The 22,593-nt window shown below is 38.5% G+C and overlaps 1 protein-coding gene across 2 annotated transcripts in view; it reads left to right on the top strand.

The window, feature by feature from the left end:
* TTC21B (tetratricopeptide repeat domain 21B) overlaps positions 1 to 22,593 on the top strand; it is an 87,376-nt gene that overhangs the window by 50,465 nt on the left and 14,318 nt on the right. For both annotated transcript variants that reach the window (XM_043487821.1, XM_043487822.1), the window contains exons 23-25: positions 10,580 to 10,730; positions 10,891 to 11,052; positions 13,160 to 13,355. In XM_043487821.1, coding sequence (XP_043343756.1) covers positions 10,580 to 10,730; positions 10,891 to 11,052; positions 13,160 to 13,355 — 509 coding nt within the window. The remainder of the gene's footprint in view (positions 1 to 10,579; positions 10,731 to 10,890; positions 11,053 to 13,159; positions 13,356 to 22,593) is intronic.

Genomic DNA, 22,593 nt, shown 5'->3' with positions numbered 1-22,593 from the left:
CCACCCGGAAACACATGTCCACCAGCGTGGGTGGGGCTTGGTAGAGAAGCTCAGGCTTCAGAGATCAGATCCAGGGAGTAAAGTGGGGTGGGCTATGCAGAAACCTCAAGATGCTAGAGTCTGCAACTGCACCTGAGGATGTAGGCAGAAGACGCCTGGTCTGCTTTAGAGGCTGGGCATCACTGTGTGGGTGGTGTGCAAGGGGAGGGATGGAACTCGCCATTACAGCCTTTTTTCCTTTGTGAGCGCTCAGATGTCCAGACACAGCCTGCACGAGCTCCAGGAGCAGATGTAAGCCAGCACTGCCCCTGGGGCTTCAGAGGTGGTCGGGAGCTGCCAGCACTGCCCTGCTCCATGCTTCAGGCAGGTCTCCAGCCAATGACTCCGTCCTCCCGGACTCCCTGGGCAGTCACGAGCTGCCTCTGTTCCCGTTGCATGTTCTAGGGGTGTGTGTGAGCCACCGCCACTGCTGAGAACCCCAGGACTGGGCACCAGCAACTGCATCTGGATATCCTCTTCAAGGGGATAATGACTAGCCCACACTAAGGAAAGAGGCAGCAAGCATCCATACAATAAACAACCCTCACACCAAAAATATTAATCCCACATGAGCTCCATCGGGATGCTCCCACATATAAATAGGCTCCCAAGACCACAGTGCATAACTGTTTCTCCTAAACTCAGAGTAAGGGAAACAGAAGTAAAATGAAGCAGAGGAACCACTCCCAGTTAAAAGACTGAAAGAACTCCCCTGAAAAATCAGGCAATGAAACAGACCTCTTCAGTTAATAGATACCAGTCTCAAAAAGAAGATAATGAAAATACTAAAGAAATTAAGAAAGGCTGTCAACAGAAATGCAGAGTACTGTAGAAAGGAACTAGAAAATGTAAAAAAAAAAAAAAAAAAGGACCAAGGAAAATTAGAAAACTCATTTACCAAGACAGAAAATGAACTAAAGGCAATGAATAATGGAATGAATAATGCAGAAGAATGAATAAGTAACCTGGAAGATAGAATAATGAAAAACACCCAATCAGGACAGAAGGTCAATGAAAAAAAAAAATGAAAGCAATATTTGAGACCTTTGGATAATTTACCATGCCAATCTATGCATAATAGGGATTCCAGAAGGGGAAGAAAGAGAAAAAGAACTCAAAACCACATATGAAGAAATTATGGCTAAAAACTTCCCAAAACCTAAAGAAAGAAACAGACACCCAGGTCCTACAAGAAGTACAGAGGTAGGAAATCATTCACACACCAATATGATACCAAAACCAGCAGTTGTGAGGAGAGTACAAATGCAGGATATTGAAAATGCACTTGAAATAAAAAAACCAGCAACTTAAAAGCAATCTTGTTTATATATAGATTGCTATATCAGAACCTCATGGTAACTGCAAATTGAAAATCTCTAATAGATACAGAAAAAGAAATCCAAAAACTGAAGTTAGTCATCAGATCACAAGAGAAAAAAGGGGAGGGAAGGAAAAATACCTGCAAAAACAAATTGAAAGCAATTAACAAAATGGCACCAAGAAAGTACATATTGATAATTACCTTAAACATGAATTTATTAAGTGCTCCAACCAGCATATATAGACTGGCTGAAAAATAAACTTAAAATGTATTAAAGACCTAAATGTAAGACCACCTGATACTATAGAACTCTTAGAGAAAAACATAAATTTTTGACATAAATTGCAGCAGTATCTTTTTGGATCCATCTCCTAGAGTCATGGAAATAAAAACAAATAAAAATGGGTAAACTCTACGTAAACTCTAAAGCTTTTTGCACAGCGAAGGAAACCATAACAAAAAGACAACCCACAGAATGGGAGAAAATATTTGCAAATGATGAGACTGATGAGATTAATCTCCAAGGTCTATACACCTCATGTAGCACAATATCAAAAAAATAAATCACCCAATCAAAATATAGGCAGAAGACCTAGATTGACATTTCTACAAAAAAGACATACAGATGACCAAGAGACACATGAAAAGATGCTCGATACTGCTAATTATTAGAGAAATGCAAATCAAAGTTACAGTAAGATATTACCTCACACCACTCAGAATGGCCATCATCAAAAAGTCTACAAACAGTAAAGTCTGGAGAGAATGTGGACGAAAGGAAACCCTACCACCCTGTTGATGGTAGTGTGCATTGGTAGAGCCACTATGGAGAACAGTATGGAGGTTTCTTAATAGAGCTCCATATATATGATCCAATAATCTCACTCCTGGGCATATATCCAGTCAAAGTCCTGGTTTGAAAGGATACATGCACCCAGTGTTCATTGTAACACTGTTTACAATAGGGAAAACATGGAAACAACCTAAATCTTGATTGATAGATGAATGGATAAAGAAGATGTAATACATATGTACAATGGAATATTACTCAGCCATTAAAAAGAATGAAATAATGCAATTTGCAGTAACATGGATAGATCTGGAGACTTTCATACTATGTGAAGTAAGCCAGACAAAGACAAATATCATATATCACTTATGTGCTGAATCTAAAAAATACAAATGAACTTGCTTACGAAACAGGAACAGACTCACAGAAATCAAATGTATGGTTACTAAAGGGGAAAAGTCAAGGAGAAGGGATAAGTTGGGTGTTTAGGATTGATATATACACACTACTATACTTAAAATAGATAACTGAGAAGGACTGACAGTGTAGTACAGGGAACTCTGCTCCATATTCTCTAATAGCCCAGTCAGGAAAAGAATTTGAAAAGGAATGAATACATGTGTATGTATAACTGAGTCACTTCACTGTATACCTAACTATACTCCAGTATAAAATAAACATTTTTAAAAAAAGAATAGCTCTTTTCATGTACAAAAAAGAATTTCTTAGATAAGCAGAAACTAAAAGAAACAGCATTACGAAATCCTAGAGGAAATATCAAAAGTTCTTCTCTGAATAGGAAAGAAGAAAAAATATATAGGAAAGAGAAAATCACAATTAGAAAGCAAATCATCCTAATCAGCCAGAACATGGCTTAAAAAAAAAAAAAAAAAAAATTTCAGTGAAAGTAATGATAACCACAATGAACCATAAAAGATGTAAAAGAGGACATCAAAATTATAAAATGAGTCTGAGGAGAGTAAGAAAAAGTAGATTTTTTTTTCATATCTTCAAATGTGTTTGAGCCTATATGATTACCAGTCTAAGGCAAGTAGATATAGGATGTGGTTAACATACTTGAAAAACAGGATAACCACAAATCAAAAACATAACAGTAGATTCACAAAAACCAGAAAGAAGAGAACATAAGTATAATACAAGAGAAAATCATCAAGCCACAAAAGAAACAGAAAAAGGGATAAAGCAGAAATGTAAAATCAATGGGAAAGTTAGGTTAAAATGGCAGTAGTTAGTTATCTGTCAATAATTACCTTAAATGTCAATGGACTAAATGCTCCAATCAAAAGAGAGAGAGTAGCAAATTGGATTAAGGAAGAAGGAAAAAAAACCCAAAAGTCTACAATATGCTGCCTGCAAGAGACCCACTTTAGGTCAAAGGACACACGAAGATTGAAAGTGAAGGGATGGAAAACATATTTCCTGGAAATGAGAGGAAATCGGGGGTAGCATTGCTCATATCAGACAAAACAGACTTTAAAAGGAGAAATTCACTGATTCTGTTATACATATATTTACTCTTTTTTTTTTTCAAATTCTTTTCCCATTTAGGTTATTAGAGAATATTGAACAGAGTTCCTATGCCATAAAAAAAGTTAGAGAAGGACAGTATATAATGACAAAAGAATCAATACAAGATTTTACACTTGTCTACATATATGCATAGGGGATTGGAATGCAAAAGTAGAAAGTCAAGAAATAGCTGGACAACTGGCAAGTTTGGCCTTGGAGTACAAAATGGAGCAGGGCAAAAGCTAACAGTTTTGTCAAGAGAACACACTGGCCATAGCAAATGCTGTTTTCCAACAAACCAAAAGATGCATGGACATCACCACATGGTCAATACTGAAATCAGATTGATTATGTTCTTTGTAGCCAAAGATGGAGAAGTTCTATACAGTCAGCAAAAATAAGACCTGGAGTTGACTGTGGCTCAGATCATCAGCTGCTTATTGTGAAATTTAGGTTCAAATAGAAGAAAGTAGGGAAAGCCATTAGACCATTCAGGTATGACCTAAATCAAATTCTTTATGATTGCACAGTGGAAGTTACAAATAGATTCAAGGGAGTAGATCTGGTAGACAGAATACCTGAAGAACTATGGACAGAGGTTCATAACATTGACGAGGAGGCAGTGACCAAAACCATCCCAAAGAAAAAGAAATGCAACAAGGCAAAATGGTTGTCTGAGGAGGCTTCACAAATTGCTGAGGAAAGAAGAGAAGCAAAAGGCAAGGAAGAAAGAGAAAGATATATCCAACTGAATTCAGAGTTCCAGAGAATAGCAGGGAGAGATAAGAAGGCCTTCTTAAGTGAACATTGCAAAGAAATAGTGGAAAACAATAGAATGGGAAAGACTAGAGATCTCTTCAAAAAAAATTGGAGAGATCAAGGGAATATTTCATGCAAAGATGAGAATGAAAAAGGACAGAAGCAGTAAGGACCTGACAGAAATAGAAGAGATTAAGAAGAGATGGCAAGAATACCCAGAATTTACAAGGAAGGGTCTTAATGAACCAAATAACCATAATGGTGTGGTCACTCACACATAGAGCCAGATATCCTAGAGTGTGAAGCCAAGTGGGCCTTAGGAAGCATTACCATGACCAAAGCTAGTGGAGACGATGGAATTCCAGCTAAGCTGTTTCAAATCCCCAAAGATGATGCTGTTAAAGTGCTGCACTCAATGGGTCAGCAAATTTGGAAAATTCAGTGGTGGTCACAGAACTGGAAAATGTCAGTTTTCATTTCACTCCCACAGAAGGGTAATGTCAAAGAATGTTCTAACTACCATACAATTGCACTCATTTCACATACTAGCAAGATTTTGCTCAAAATCCTTCAAACTAGGCTTTAGCAGGATGTGAACCGAGAACTTCCAGATGTACAAAATGGATTTAGAAAAGGCAGAGGAACCAGAGATCAAATTGCCAACATTCATTGGATCATGGAGAAAGCAAGATTTCCAAAAAAACATCTGACTCACTGACTATGCTGAAGCCTTTGACTGTGTGAATCACAACAAACTGTGGAAAATTCTCAAAAAGAGGGGAATACCAGACCACTTTGCCTGCCTCCTGAGAAACCTGTATGTGGATCAAGAAGCAACAGAACTGGACATGGAACAACAAACTGGTTCAAAATTGGTGGAAAGTAGTATGTCGAGGCTGTACGTTGTCACTCTTCTTATTTAACTTCTATGCACAGTACATATTGTGAAATGGTGGGCTAGATGAATCACAAGCTGGAGTCAAGAATGCTGGGAGAATATCAACAACCTCAGATATGCACATGGTGCTACCCTAATGGCAGAAAGTGAAGAGGAACTAAAGAGCTTCTTGATGAGAGTGAAAGAAGAGAGTGAAAAAAAAACATGGCTTAAAACTCAGCATTCAAAAAACTATGATCATGGCATCCAGTCCCATCACTTCATGACAAATAGAAATGGAAAAGATGGAAGCAGTGACAGATTTTCTTTTCTTGGATTCCAAAATCACTGCAGATAGGGACTGCAGCCATGAAATTAAAAGACACTTCCTCCTTGGAAGAAAAGCCATGACAAACCCAGACAGTGTATTAAAAGGAAGAGACATCACTTTGCTGACAAAGGGCCATATAGTCAAAGCTATCGTTTTGTCAGTAGACATGTACGAATGTGAAGGGTGGACCATAAAGAAGGCTGAGCACCAAAGAATTGATCCTTTTGAACTGTGGTGCTGGAGAAGACTCTTGAGAGTCTCTTGGACCACAAGGAGATCAAACCAGTCAATTGTAAAGGAAGTCAACCCTGAATATTCACTGGAAGGACAGATCCTGAAGCTCCAATCCTTTGGCCACTTGATGTGAAGAGTCCACTCATTGGAAAAGACCCTGATGCTGGGAAAGATTGAAGGCAAAAGGAGAGGGGGTGGCAGAGGATGAGACGGTTAGATAGCATCACCGACTCAATGGACATGAGTTTGAGCAAACTGGGAGATCATGGAGGACAGAAGAGACTGGCATGCTGCAGTCCATGGGGTAACAAGAGAGTCACACACAACTCAGTAACTGAACAACGGCAACAGCAATATATATGCACTTAATATAGGAGCACCCAAATGTCTAAAACAATACTAACAGACATAAAAGGAGAAATCAACAAGAATACAATAATAGGAGACTTTTACACCTCGTTTAAATCAATGGACAGATCTTCTAGACAGGAAATGAATAAGGCAAGAGAGATCCCAAGTGATACAATAGTACAGTTAAGACTTAATTGATATGTTCAGGTCATTAAGCCCCCATCCCCCCCAAAAAAACACAAGAGTACACATTCTTTACATGCACCTGAAACATTCTCTAGGATTGACCACATACTAGGGTACAAATGGGCCTCGGCGAATTTTAGAAGTACAGAAATAATCCTAAGCATCTTTTCTGACCACAGTGGCATGAAACTAGAAATCAGCAACAGTAAGAAATGAGAAAAAATTATTCCATGGCAACTAAAGAACATACTACTAAAAGAACTAATGAATAAACAATAAAACAAAGAGGAAATTAAAAAATACCTTGAGGCAAATGACAGTGAAAACACAGCCATACAAAAATCTATGGGATGCCACAAAAGCAATTCTTAGAGGGAAGTTTATAGCAATGCAGGCCTTCCTCAAAGTAACAAGAAAAATCTTGAACAACCTAATTTGCCACTTAAAAGAATTAGATAAAGAACTAATAAAACCTAAAGTCAGCAGAAGGAAGGAAATAATAAAGATCAAATAGGAAATAAATAAAATAGAGATTTAAAGCAATAGAAAATATCAATAAAACCCAGTGCTAGTTATTTAAAGATGAAAGCTTCTGCACAGCAAAGGAAACCATAAACGAAATGAAAAGATTCAAAGAATGGGAGAAAACATTTACAAATGATGCAGCTGACAAGGGCTTAGCTTCCAAACTATACAAACAGCTCATACAACTCAACAGCTACAAAAAATAACACAATTTAAAATGCGCAGAAGATCTAATTTGACATTTCTCCAAAGAAATATAAAGGAACAATAGGCACAGGAAAAGATACTCAACATAGCTAATTAGAGAACTGCAAATCAAACTGCAATGAAATGCCACCATACACCGGTCAGAATTGCTATTATTAAAAACTCTACAAGTAACAAATGCTAGAGAAGATATGGAGAAAAAGGGACCCTCCTATACTGTTGTTGGTGGTAATGTAAGTTGGTGCAGCCACTATGGAAAACAGTAATGGAAGTTCCTAAGAAAACTAAAAATAGAAATACCATTTGATTCAGCAGTCCCACTCCTGTGTAGATATCCAGACAAAACTCTAATCTAAAAAAAACGTGCACCCTTATGTTCACAGTAGCACTATTCACAATAGCCAAGACATGAAAACCTAAATATCCATCAACAGGAATGGATAAAGTCGTAGTACGTATATACAATGGAATATTACTCAGCCATGAAAAACAGAATGAAACAATGCCTTTTGCAGCAACATGGATTAGGGATTATCATAATAGGTGAAGTGAGTCAGAAAGAGGAAGACAAATAGCATATGATATCACTTACATGTGAAATCTAAAATATGACAAATGAACCTGTCTACAGAACAGACTCATGGACGTAGAGGAAAGCTGTGGTTGCCATGGGGAAGAGAGTTCAGGGAAGGATGTAGTGGGAGGTTGGGGTTAACAGATGTGAGCTATTACATATGGAATGGATAAACAACAAGGGTCTACTGCATAGCACAAACTTGTATATTCAGTATCCTGTGATTAACCATAATGGAAAAGAATATTAATAAAAGTGTATATTTGTATAATTGAATCACTTTCTGTACAGCAGAAATTCACATACCATTGTAAATCAACTATATGTCAATAAAACTTTTAAAAAGACAAATGGTTATATTGTAACCTGGATTGTTTTGACATCATGTAAAAGAGTAGATGCAAAGCCCACAGAGGTTCCTGTTTTTTAATGATTTTTTTGTATTTGTTAAAACATACATAAAATTTGCCATGTTAGCCATTCTTCAGCGTGTGGTTCAGTGGCATTAAGTACATTGACATTTTTGTGTAACCATCACCATGATCCATCGTGAGAACTTTTTCATCATTTCAAACTGCAATTCTGTACCCTAACTCCCCATTTCCTGCAGGCCCTGACAATCACCATCTACTTTTTGCCTCTATGAATTTGATTCCTCTAGATACCTTTTATAAATGGAATCATACAGTACTTGTTCTTTTTTTGTTGGCTTATTTCACTTAATTCAGTGTTTTCAAGGGTTATCTATGTTGTGTGTGGCGCATCAGAATTTCCTTCCCTTTTAAGTTGAAATAATACGCCTTTACATATATATACTGAAGAAGGCAATGGCAATCCACTCCAGTGTTCTTGCCTGGAGAATCCCAGGGACGGGGGAGTGTGGTGGGCTGCCGTCCGTGGGGTCGCACAGAGTCGGACACGACTGAAGCGACTTAGCAGCAGCAGCAGCAGCACATATATATACACCATGTTTTGTTTATCCGTGCACCCACTGATGGACATGTGGGTTGTTTCCACCTTTTGGCTGCTGTGAACACTAGTGTACAAATATTTCACTAGGTCCGTGCTTTCAGTTCTTGGGGGTATATACCCAGAAGTGGAAGAGCTGGATTATATGGCATGTTCTCTTTCCTTAGAAAATAGAATCAGGATAAATTGCTTTTAAAAGTTTTTATTTGTATGTGTGTGCTTTAATTCTAGGAATTCAGTGACCCCATGGGTATAGTCCATGGAATTCTCTAGGCTAGAATACTGGAGTGAGTAGCCTTTCTCTTCTCCAGGGGATCTTCCCAACCCAGGGATGGAACCCACGTCTCCCACATTGCAGGCAGATTCTTTATCAGCTGGGCCACAAAAGAAGCCCAAGAATACTGGAGTGGGTAGCCTATCCCTTCTTCAGTAGATCTCCCTGACCCAGGAATCAAACCAGGGTCTCTTGCATTGCAGGTGGATTCTTTACCAACTGAGCTATCAGGGAAGCCCCATCAAAGTGATCAGAATAGCTTATATAAATAAGGAATTTTATAAATCCTCTACCGTGCGTCCTGTGCTAACAAATACTTATAAGATCCAATACCTAAAAAACATAACTATACAGAAATAAAGTGTGAGCTATCAGTGTGATAGACAGGAGTGCAGTGACTAAAATGTTTTTGAAGACCATTTTATGACAATTGGGAAATGTTTACTATACAATGTTGAGTCAAAATCAGAATCCCAAATGTGACTCTAACTTTTATATATGTAAGCAACATATTTGTTTGTATTTAAATATTTATAAATTGATTTCCACTCATAAACATAGGAAATGTACCAAAATGTGGTAATCTCTAGTTGGCGGGAATATGAGGGATTATTTTTCTCCTTTATACTTTTCTATAGTTTTCCAAATTTTCTGAAGTGTCCATGCATTATTTTTATAATCTTAAAAAATAGGTATTAAAATTATTCCCCAAATTTAGTATTTTAGTGATTAGAAAGGACTGAATAGATTTAATTTCTGGCAGAGCCTGCCAGAAAATTATACCCAAGACTAAATAACTAACTCTTTTTCCTTAGAAGTAGATGAAATAGGATTAAAATACTGGGATTAATATGTTAAGGTTATAATATGGCAAGTGGGTATCTAGTGTTTCAGGTACATATACACATTAAGGCACGTCTGAGTAAAATTCCTGATTGCCCACCCTAAACGTTATCATCAAGATGTTCTCACCTGCTTCCTAGCTGCCTGCCTGTTAAGTCGCTTTGTTCGTGTCCAACTCTGTGCAACCCTATGGACTATAACCTACCAGACTCCACTGTCCATGGGATTCTCCAGGCAAGAATACTGAAGTGGGTTGCCATGCCCTTCTCCAGGGGATCTTTCTGACCCAGGGATCGAACCCACATCTCTTACTTCTCCTGCATTGGCAGGCAGGTTCTTTACGACTGGCACCACCTCGGAAGCAGAAGTCAGAAAGCAGATCCCAGAGACAGACTTGTCCTGTGCAATCAAATTGATCCTCCTGAATTGTACTTCTAAGAGTTTAGATTGTGCAGAGGTTATTTCTTTTTAGAAGGTTTTGGTCCCAGGAATGACTGAAAAGTAAGTCACAACGAGTATGCATTTTATAGATTTGCCTATAATGAACATTCTCTCACTGTGACCAGGCCAACCCCACCTTTATTGTTTGAGAATTCATCCAGTGTCCATACAGTCTCTTTAGGGACTTACAACCCCTAAGGCACTCCTTTTGTTTATATTTAAATTGCACTTCATTTGAAGCAAACTATACTTAAATAAAATAAGATTTCAACCATCAAAACAAAAGCTGTAAAATATTGTCCATAACTGAAATGTTCTTTGTTTCTAGATAATTATATGACGTTATCTCGTTTAATTGATTTCTTAAGAAGATGTGGAAAACTTGAAGATGTTCCACGATTTTTCTTAATGGCTGAGAAACGTAACTCCAGAGCAAAACTGGAGCCAGGATTTCAGTACTGTAAAGGGTTATATCTTTGGTAAATTTATTGGCAAATAAACTCTATATAATGTTTTTTTTTTTCATTGAATTACAAATTTCTGCATTTTAAAGTGATAGTTTTATTTACTAAATAAATTATAAATGATTTAAAGTTTGTAGTGATTGAAATAAGTAATTTTTTTTTAACATCTAACAAGGTATACTGGAGAACCAAATGATGCCCTTCGACATTTTAATAAAGCTCGGAAAGACAGTGACTGGGGCCAAAATGCCCTTTATAATATGATTGAAATCTGTTTGAATCCAGATAATGAAACTATTGGAGGTGAAGTATTTGAAAATCTTGATGCAGATCTGGGGTGAGTAGTCGTTACAAGATACACTTAAAAAAAAAACACTTGTTAGGGGCAAAATAAGCAAGGGTATTTTGTAAAGGAGAACTAAATTCCAGGATAGCACTAATGAAAGTTTAATGAATAAATCAGCTGAAATAACTCTTTCCTGAAACAAGTATGAAATGCTTATAGAAGGTTTCCTAAATCAGAACAGATGTTATTAAAGACAGTCCCCCAATTACTCTATAAAAAATGGGATGAATTGTAGAGTTTGATTACATTGGAAAAAATTGTCCACATAACAGTAACTTCCTAACATGATAGCTATGTGCCAAACCCTGTTTTCTATACTTTATTAACGCACTATCTTATTAATATTTATTCCCCATTACAACATTGTGAAAAAGCTCAAAGTTAAGCTGTCTAATGTGATGGAGTTAGAACACGGTGGAGGCAAGGTTTAGGTTGAGTCCTGCCTGGCCGCAGCGCACCTGCTGCTCGCCTTGTGGCGCACCGCTGGTCAGTGGTTATATTTCTGTCTGTGTGTTTGGTCTTGTCCTTTCCTCAGAATCGGGGAAGGCAGCGAGGGGAGCGTATAAGGATGGAAGGGAATAGAAGAGACAGTTTCTGCCCCCAGGAACATGCAATTGACCTGGTAGGCAAGACTGTATCTGAAACCATTCAATCTCCAACAAAACAGAAATGGGTTAAATTGATGTTAAGTGTTGGAGGAATTCATAGAAATCATAGCAGTCGGGGGAAGCTGCATAGAGGAGTGGGAGAAAGTGGACCCAGTTGTTGAGATGTGTCAGTGACAACTTTGAAGGCTTGGATTATAGAGGCCCGTGGAAGGATTTACAGTAAGGGAGAGGCATTTTTATTTTTTGTTTGTTTTAGAAAGGTTAAAGTATCCTACTGTTGTTATGCAACTAAACGCTGTCCACATGGAAATCTTCAGCCATGGGTTGAACACACCAAACTCAGAATATAGAACTCAAAAGGGAAGTCACAGCTGGAGATACAAATTTGGGGGACCAGTGCTGAGTGGGTAGTCGGGACCCCATCAATGACCTGTTTTCAAGTAGAATGCAGTAACGGATGTCTAAGAACTAAATTTGGGGTGTGCTAACACTCAAGGAGATTGAAGGAGGAAGAGAGGTAAGCAAAGGACAGTCACTTTGGTGGAAAGAGAAGGAAAACTGTAATCTTACAAAAAACAAAGAGGATTGGGAGAAAAGAAGGTTACCAACAGTGTAAAATGTTTAGAGAAGGTAAAAGCCTGAGAAGATCAGTGGCTTCAGTGATTATTAGCCTTTGAGAATTCAATTTCCTTTTGTTAATTGATTTACTAATACATTATATTCAGGTGTATAAGGTGGGTCCCAGGTGGGTCAGTATATAAGAAAATTGCTGTTGCACAAATTGTTATTGCACTTAAAATTTACAACCTTTTGACAAATAGAGAATTTCTTTTCTTAAAAGTCTAATAGGCAACAGGGTGAGGAAAATTAAGTACACTTTATATGTCTGGCAAACTTAGATTGAAATCCTAGGTTTAATAGAGATATGTGACCTTTGGAAAATTATTAATACTTTCTCTGTTGGAGCCTTGGTTTTCTCATGTATAAAATGGATTCAACATTGATTGAATGAAGTAATACAGTGCTTGGCACATAGTAAGAACTTTAACATAGTTACTTTCTGCTCCCTCCTTTTTAAAAATTAATTTTTTTAAATTGAAGTACAGTTGATTTACAATAGTTTATAGTCTTTTTATTTTCTTTTTCTGAGCAAATATGCTATTTGATAATTGGATGATTCTACTTATCCTAAATTCAGTTTTGTATTAAATGAATACACTTACCACAGGTGGATAGTATTCACTTTTTGTTTTCAATTTAAAGTGAATAAATGTCTAATGATGTTTGATTGAAGCTATGTTAGTTTTGTTTTTTAAAACTAACTGTGCTTTAATTTATATTAGAAAAGAATAAGTGACATTTTTCAATAGGATTAGTTTTAAATTGGTGAGAAAAGTAGAAACCAGTGTACCCTCAAGCTCATTCTAATCTCAATGAATTTTGTTTCATGAGTAATAGATACTAACAGATTTACTTTTAATTGCATACAGTAATTCAACTGAGAAGCAAGAGTCTGCGCAGTTAGCAGTGAGAACAGCAGAAAAGCTCCTTAAAGAACTAAAACCTCAGACCATTCAGGGTCATGTACAGCTTCGCATAATGGAAAACTATTGCCTAATGGCCACCAAACAGAAATCTAATGTGGAGCAGGCATTGACTGCCTTCACCGAAATAGCAGCCTCTGAGGTTAGTAGATTTTCTTTTTCAACGTCACGTGTTACATTTCCTTGAGGTATTTAGTCGCATAGTCATGTCCAACTCTTTGCAACCCCATGGACTGTAGCCCGCCAGGCTCCTCTGTCCGTGGGGACTCTCTAATCAAGAATACTGGAGTGGGTTGCCATCCCCTCTTCCAGGGGAATCTTCCTGACCCAGGGATTGAACCTGGGTCTTCCACATCGCAGGCAGACTCTTTACCATGTGCTCCACCAGCACCTTTCCTTGGTGGTGTAGAAATACATGTTTTTATTAGTTGTTTATTTTCTGAAGATTGACTTCATTATTTACAGTTATTAAAAATTAGGTATATAGTTTGGTATGATTTTTCCATCAGGCACCTTTGTTTTCAGAGAAGGCATTGTTACATGCTGATGTGTTATCAGTTCAGTCGCTCAGTCGTGTTCAACACTTTGCGACCCCATGGACTGCAGCACGCCAGGCGTCCCTGTCCATCACCAACTCCCGGAGTTTACTCAAACTCATGTCCATTGAGTCGGTGATGCCATCCAACCATCTCATCCTCTGTCGTCCCCTTCTCCTCCTGCCTTCAATCTTTCCCAGCATCTGGGTCTTTTCAAATGAGTCAGTCTTCACATCAGGTGGCCAAAGTATTAAAAGAGTTTCAGCTTCAACATCAGTCCTTCCAATGAATATTCAGGACTGATTTCCTTTAGGATGGTTTGGTTGGATCTCCTTGCAGTCCAAGGGACTCTCAAGAGTCTTCTCCAGCACCACAGTTCAAAAGCATCAATTCTTTGGTGCTCAAATTTCTTTATAGTCCAACTCTTACATCCATACATGACTACTGGAAAAGCCATAGCTTTGACTCGATGGACCTTTGTTGGCAAAGTAATGTCTTTGCTTTTTAATATGCTGTCTAGGTTGGTCATAACTTTTCTTCCAAGGAGCAAGCATCTTTTAATTTCATGGCTGCAGTGATGAAATTTAATTTCACCATCTGCAGTGATTTTGGAGCCCAAAAAGTAAAGTCAGCCACTGTTTCTACTGTTCCCCAATCTATTTGCCATGAAGTGATGGGACCTGATGCCATGATGTTAGTTTTCTTAATGTTGAGCTTAAGCCAACTTTTTCACTTTCCTCTTTCACTTTCATCAAGGCGCTCTTTAGTTCTTCACTTTCTGCCATAACGGTGGTATCATCTGCATATCTGAGGTTATTGATATTTCTCCCGGTAATCTTGATTCAAGCTTGTGCTTCATCCAGTCCAGCATTTCTCATGATGTACTCTGCATGTAAGTTAAATAAGCAGGGTGACAATATACAGCCTTGATGTACTCCTTTCCCAATTTGGAACCAGTCTGTTGTTCCATGTCCAGTTCTGATGTTGCTTCTTGACCTGCATACAGATTGCTGAGGAGGCAGGTCAGGTGGTCTGGTATTCCCATCTCTTTAAGAATTTTCCAGTTTGTTGTGATCCACACAGTCAAGGCTTTGCCATAGGCAATAAAGCAGAAGTAGATGTTTTTCTGGAACTCTCTTGCTTTTTTGATGATCCAGCAGATGTTGGCAATTTGATCTCTAGTTCCTCTGTCTTTTCTAAATCCAGCTTAAACATCTGGAAGTTCACAGTTCACATACTGTGGAAGCCTGGCTTAGAGAATTTTGAGGATTACTTTACTAGTGTGTGAGATGAATGCAATTTTGCGGTAGTTTGAGCATTCTTTGGCATTTCCTTTCTTTGGGATTGGAATGAAAACTGACCTTTTCCAATCCCGTGGCCACTGCTGAATTTTCCAAATTTGCTGGTATATTGAGTACAGCACTTTCACAGCATCATCTTTTAGGATTTGAAATAGCTCAACTGGAATTCTATCACCTCCACTCGCTTTGTTCTTAGTCATGCTTCCTAAGGCCCACCTGACTTCACATTCCAAGATGTCTGGCTCTAGGTGAGTGATCACACCATCGTGACTCTCTGGGTCGTGAAGATCTTTTTTGTATAGTTCTTGTGTATTCTTGCCACCTCTTCTTAATATCTTCTTTTTCTGTTAGGTCCATACCATTTCTGTCCTTTATTGTGTCCATCTTTGCATGAAAAGTTCCCTTGGTATCTCTAATTTTCTTGAAGAAATCTCTAGTCTTTCCTATTCTGTTGTTTCCCTCTATTTCTTTGCATTGATCACTGAAGAAAGGCTTTCTTATCTCTCCTTGCTATTCTTTGGAACTTTGTATTCAAATGTATTGTTATACTCTGTATTCAAATGTGTTGTTATATTTATCTCTATTACAATGATGAGTTCTAGAGAAGGGAAATTCTGCAGGAGGGCAAAAGTTCATTCTCAAGGGAATGGTTTTATCATCTATGCTATAGGTATAGCCTAGGCTAACCTACTAAGTGAAAATAAATACCTGAGTGCCTTGATATCACCTTTCCACTTATGTGAACTTGAAATTTTTCCAGCTCTACGGGCTAAGTGAGATTAGTACTGACAACTTGTAATTCAGTCATGCAAATAATAATATTGTTCTTTAGCAAGACTGTAATCATCCCCTGCAGCAGTAATAATAATATTTAACAATAATGAATTTTTATTATTAGATCAAAGACTTTCTCTTTTCACCCCATTCAGATACACCACCCTTGTTACCCTCTGGGCCATCTATTTTCCCTTCCCTCATACAGTGCTTTATTCTCCAATTACTTGTTATTAAGGAAAGAATCCTAGGTACCCACTCCATCAATGGGCTTCCCTGGTGTCTCAGTGGTAAATAATCCACCTGCCAATGCAGAAGACTTGGGTTCGATCCATGGTTCAGGAAGATCCCCTGGAGAAGGAAATGGCAACCCACTCCCGTATTCTTGCCTGGGAAATCTCATGGACAGAGGAGCCTGGTGAGCTATAGTCCATGGGTTCACAAAGAGTCATACATGACTAAAGTGACTAAACAACAGCTCCATCAACAGTTGGTAATAGCTAGTTCGAAGTATACACTTGGTATGTTCTTCCACCATGAAAGACTAATAACTTGGGGCCTCTCAGAGGATATACAGAATTTTGCTGTATTTTCTTCTGGTTCGAAGATTACAGCGACAACAGTAAACCAAAACCCTATGCTGACCCCTTCCCCTGTCTCTCAGGACCCTGGAGGGCTTTGGAAAACCTACAGCTCCTGTTGGTACTTGGGTGCAGGTATCTTTGGTGGCACCTGACCACCACCGTCAGCCCTCCTGGGAACAAAACAGCAAGGCAGCAGCTACACAGTCCATCCTCACGCCGAGCTTCTGCTGGCATTGAAATAGTGTTCTCAGGGGCTGCGCTCAGTGGGATTGACTGTGCGGGAGCAGATGGATGACAGCAGCTGATCCAGAAATAGGACTGTCCTATAAGTCTAAGACAATCTGTAAGAACATGATGAAGCACCAGTTCAAGTAAGGTGTCAGAGCTACTGCATGTTGTGGAGTCACGTTCTATTGTGGAAGGTGGTTTTGAACTGTGCGGCTTAAGAGAGAAACCTAAAAGCACTAACTGACCTCACAGCTGTTTCCTAGAAAGGCTGTGCCAGTTTTTTTTTGTTTGTTTGTTTTGGTGAGACTGCCTTACGTTTTGTCATCCTAACATGTGTGGTTAGTAATATTCTGTCCTCAAATCTGCTTGCTGACCACACTGTCCAAAGACTGATGTATGAATTGAAGTTTCATAAGTGAATTTTATCTTGCATTTTTCCCTTTTAACTCATAGGCTGTATATATTAAATGTAATGAATATTCATTGAGTAACCAGTGGGTGCTAAGCATAGACTCACAGAGAGAAGCCACATATAGTTCCTGTCTTCAAGTTTCTCATAACCTACCGAAGAAGAGACAAGCATACTGACTGTAATGTAAAGCAAAATCTGTTACATTCTGTTCTAAAGTTGCAAATAAAAGTGCTGTAGGGGACAGGATAAGGAGAGCTGAGAGACCTTTTCTGTGGAAGAAGTAATGATATAAGAAAAACCAGGATAAACTGCATTTTCACAGGCAGAGATGGAGGAAGTATATTCTCAGTTAAGGGGGAAATGTGAACAAAGGCAGGGAGGCCGTGAAGCATAGGGTATGTCCACAGTCCTGTGTGGCATTCAGATTGATTCAAAAACAGGGATATGACAGGAAGACATGGGAGGAAACAGTGGAAGATGCATTAACCCCAAGCTGAAATGGTCCACTTCCTTTCCTTCCCTCATCTTGAACTGTAAAGGTGCATCATTTATAGCAGAGCTATAGCGCCTTTTGTGCTATAAAGTTGGTGCACTTTAGAGTGAGAGAGAGAAGGTGGTACAGACGTCCTGAGAGAGAACATCTGAGGATGTCTGCTCCAGGAGAGCTATCATGGTCCAGTGCAGGTTGGAATGCAGGCGTGCAGTATTAGAAGCCATTCTTCAGTTCACTCGGGAGTGATCAAGCTGTGAGGAATTGATTAATTCTAATTAAACTCAAGGTGTGTAAATTTTAAATCTGGGAGCTTACTTTAAATGTATAGTGTGGGATATTTTTAGTATGTGAATAGATCTGGGCATTTTTTTTCAGGACCCTTCTCTTTGTGAGCTGTCCTAGGATTTGACTGACAAATACATATTAAGTCTCTATTTATTATACTTTCCTCTCTAGCCCACCTGGGATAATTAATAATATCCCACATGTCTTCAAAATCCTTACCAAATTGGTTATATTTGGCATTCAAATAAAACCCTTTCTGTCACTCCTTAATTAGAACAAATTACACATTGGAACTTTAACAGAGTGTCTGAAGAACTATGGAGGTTCATAACGTTGTACAGGAGGTGGTAACCAAAACCATCCCCAAGAAAAAGAAATGCAACAAGGCAAAATGGTTGTGTGAGGAAGCCTTACAAATAGCTGAGAAAAGAAGAGGAGTAAAAGGCAAAGGAGACAGGAAAAGATGTCCCCATCTGAATGCAGAGTTCCAAAGAATAGCAAGGAGAGATAAAAGAGCGTTCTTAAGTGAACAGTGCAAAGAAATAGAGGAAAACAATAGAAAACAATGGGAAAGACTAGAGATCTCTTTGAAAAGATTAGTGATACCAAGGGAACATTTCATGCAAAGATGGGCTCAATAAAGGACAGAAACGGTAAGGACCTAACAGAAGCAGAAAAGATTAAGAAGAACTGGCAGGAATACACAGAAGACCTGTACAGAAAAAGGACTTATTGACCAAATTAAGGTCATTAAGATAACCACGATGGTGCAGTTACTCACCTAGAGCCAAACACCCTAGAGTGTGAAGCTAAGTGGGCCTTAGGAAGCATTACTGTGAACCAAGTTAGTGAAGGTGAAGGAATTCCAGCGGAGCTATTTAAAATCCTGAAAGACAATGCTGTTGAAGTGCTGCACTCAATATACCAGCTATTTAGAAAACTCAGCAGTGGCCACAGTACTGGAAAAGGTCTGTTTTCATTTCAGTCCCAAAGAATATTCAAACTACCACAGTTGCACTCATTTCACATGCTAGCAAGGTAATGCTCAAAAACCTTCAAGCAGGCTTCAACACTGCATGAACTGAGAGCTTCCAGATATACAATCTGGACTTAGAAAAGGCAGAGGAACCAGAGATCAAATTGCCAACATCCGTTGGATCATAGAAAAAGCAAGAGAATTCCAGAAAAACATCTACTTCTGCTTCATTGACTATGCTAAAGCCTTTGACTGTGTCAATCACAACAGACTGTGGAAAATTCTTAAAGAGATAGGAATACCCGACTACTTTACCTGCCTCCTGAGAATCCTGTATGCAAGACAGAAGCAGCATATGGAACCTGACATGGAACAATGGACTGGTTCAAAATTGGGAAAGGAGTGCACCAAGGCTGTATATTGTCACCATGTTTATTTAACTTATATGCAGAGTACATTATGCGAAAACCGGGTTGAATGAAGCACAAGCTGGAATCAAGATTGCCAGGAGAAACAATCTCAGATATGCAGATGATGCCACCCTCATGGCAGAAAGTGAAGAGGAACTAAAGAGCCTCTTGATGAAGGTGAAAGAGGACAGTGGCTTAAAAAAAATCCTGGCTTAAAACTCAACATGCAAAAAACTAACATCATGGCATCTGGTCCCATGACTTTATGGCAAATAGAAGGGGAAACAATGGAAACAGTGACAGAGTTTATTTTCTTGGGCTCCAAAGTCACTGTGAACCGTGACTACAGTCATGAAATTAAGATGCTTGCTCCGGAAGAAAAGCTATGACAAACCTAAACAGTGTATTAAAAAGCAGAGACATCACTTTGCTGACAAAGGTCTGTATAGTCAAAGCTATGGTTTTTCCAGTGGTCATGTACAGATTTGAGAATTAGACCATAAAGAAGGCTGAGCACCAAAGAATCGATGCTTTTGAACTGTCATACTTGTGAAGACTCTTTGAGAGTTCCTTGAAGAGCATGGAGATCAAACCAGTCAATCCTAAAGGAAATCAACCCTGAATATTCATTGGAAGGATTGATGCTGAAGCTGAAACTCCAATACTTTGGAGTCAACCATGTCCAGGAAGCACAGAGAGTCCAAGACAGAATAAACCCAAGAAGGAACAAACACACCAAAGAACATGATAATCAAACTGACAAAAATTAAAGACAAAGATAAATTATTAAAAGCAGCAAGGGAAAAAAGACAAATAACATCCAAGGAAAAACCCATAAGGTTATTAGCCAATTTTTCAACTGACACCCAACATAGGAGCACCGCAATATGTAAGGTGAATACTGACACATACAGGCAGAAATCGACAGTAACACGATAATAGTGGGGGACTTTAGTACCCCACTTTCATCCATGGACAGATCACCCAAACAGAATATCAATAAGGAAACACAGGCCTTAAAATGATACTTTTCACAAGTTGGACTTAATTGATATTTATAGAGCATTCTATCCAAAAGCAGCAGACTACACATTTTTCTTAAGTACATGCAGAACATTCCCCAGGATTGAGCTCTTGTTGGGCCATAACACAAGCCTTGGTAAACTTAAGAAAATCAGAATCATATCAAGCATCTTTTCTGATCACAATGCTATGAGATTAGAAATAAACTACAAGAAAAAAGAAAACTAAGAAATACAAACAGGTGGTGGATAAACAATATGCTACTAAACAACCACTGGATCACTGAAGAAATCAAAGAGGAAATTAAAAAAAAAAAACCTAGAGACAAGTGAAAATGAAAGGACAGTGGTCCAAAACTTATGGGATGCAGCAAAAGCAATTTTAAGAGGGAAGTTTATAGCAATACAATCTTACCTCAAACAAGAAAAATCTCAAATTAACAACCTAACCTTATACCTAAAACAACTAGAGAAGAAGAACAAACAAAACCTAAAGTTAGTAAAAGGATGGAAATCATAAAGGTGAGAGCAGAAATAAATGAAATAGAAAAAAAAAAAACAATTGCAAAATTCAATTAAACTAAAAGCTGGTTCTTTGGAAGGATAAACAAGATTGATAAACCTTTAGCCAGACTCATCAAGAAAAACAGGAAGAGGACTCAAATCAGTAAAATTTGAAATGAAAAAGGAGAAGTTACAATTGACTCCACAGAAATACCAAGAATCATAAGAGACTACTATGAACAACTATATGCCAGCAAAATGGACAACCTGGAAGAAATGGACAAATTCTTAGAAAGGTACAGTCTCCCTAGACTGAACCAGGAAGAAATAGAAAATGTGAACAGACCAATCATCAGCCCTTAAATTGACACTATGATTAAAAATCTCCCAACAAACAAAAATCCAGAACTTGACAGCTTCACAGGTGAATTTAGAGACGAGTTAACACTTATGCTTCTGAACTGTTCCAAAAAGTCTCAGAGGAAGGAAAACTTCCCAACTCATTTTATGAAGCCACCATCACCCTGTTATCAAAACCAAAGATATCACAATAAAAGAAAATTACAGGCCAGTATCACTGATGAACATAGATGTAGAAATTCTCAACAAAATACTAGCAGTCCATATCCAACAATACATTAAAAGATCATACGCCATGATAAGTAGGATTCACCCCAGGGATGCCAGGATTTTTCAACATCTACAAATCGATCAGTGTGGTACACCATATCATCATCTCAGTAGATGCAGAAAAGGCTTTTGACAAAGTTCAGCTCTCATTTATGATAAAAAATACTCTCCATAAAGTGGGCATAGAGAGTACATACCTCAACATTAAGAAGGCCATATATGACAAGCCTACAGCTAGCATCATACTCAGTGATGAAAAGCTGAAAGCATTCCTTCTAAGATCAGGACAAGACAAGGATGTCCCCTCTCACCACTTTTTAAAAAATTAATTTATTTTAATTGGAGGATAATTACTTTACAATATTGTAATGTTTTTTGCCATACATCAACATGAATCAGCCACGGGTGCACATGTGTCCCCCCCATCCTGAACCCCCCTCCCATACCCCTCCCCACTCCATCCCTCTGGGTTGTCCCAGAGCACTGACTTTGAGTACCCTGCTCCATGCATCTTACTTGCACTGGTCATCTATTTTACATACGGTAATATACATGTCTTAGTGCTGTTCTCAAATCATCCCACCCTCGCCTTCTCCCACATAGTCCAAAGGTCTGTTCTTTACATCTCTCTTTTGCTGTCTTGCATATAGAATCATCTTTACTCTCTTTCTAAATTCCATATACATGTGTTAATATACTGTACTGGTGTTTCTACTTTACTCTGTATAATGGGTCCAGTTTCATCCACCTCACTGGAACTGACTCAAATGCATTCTTTTTTATAGCTGAGTAATACTCCATTGTGTATATGTACCCCAACTTCCTTATCCGTTCATCTGCCGACAGACATCTAGGTTGCTTCCGTGTCCTAGCTATTGTGAACAGTGCTGCAGTGAGCATTGGGGTACATGTGTCTCTTTTGGTTCTGGTTTCCTCAGTGTGTATGCCCAGCAGTGGGATTGCTGGGTCGTATGGCAGTTCTATTTCCAATTTTTTTAAGGAATCTCTCCACTGTTTTCCATAGTGGCTGTGAAAAGTGAAGTGAAAGTGAAAGTTTCTCAGTCATGTCCAACTCTGTGACCCCATGGACTGTACAGTGCATGGAATTCTCCAGGCCAGAGTACTGGAGGGGTAATCCTAGAGGTAATCCCCTTCTTCAGGGGATCTTCCCAACCCAGGGATCAAACCCAAGACTCCCACATTGCAGGAAGATTCTTTACCAGCT

The sequence above is a fragment of the Cervus canadensis genome, chromosome 15, assembly GCF_019320065.1.
Source record: "Cervus canadensis isolate Bull #8, Minnesota chromosome 15, ASM1932006v1, whole genome shotgun sequence".
Taxonomy (NCBI): domain Eukaryota; kingdom Metazoa; phylum Chordata; class Mammalia; order Artiodactyla; family Cervidae; genus Cervus; species Cervus canadensis.
Note: the sequence above shows the minus strand (reverse complement) of the source record. Positions and strands in the feature narration are given on the sequence as shown.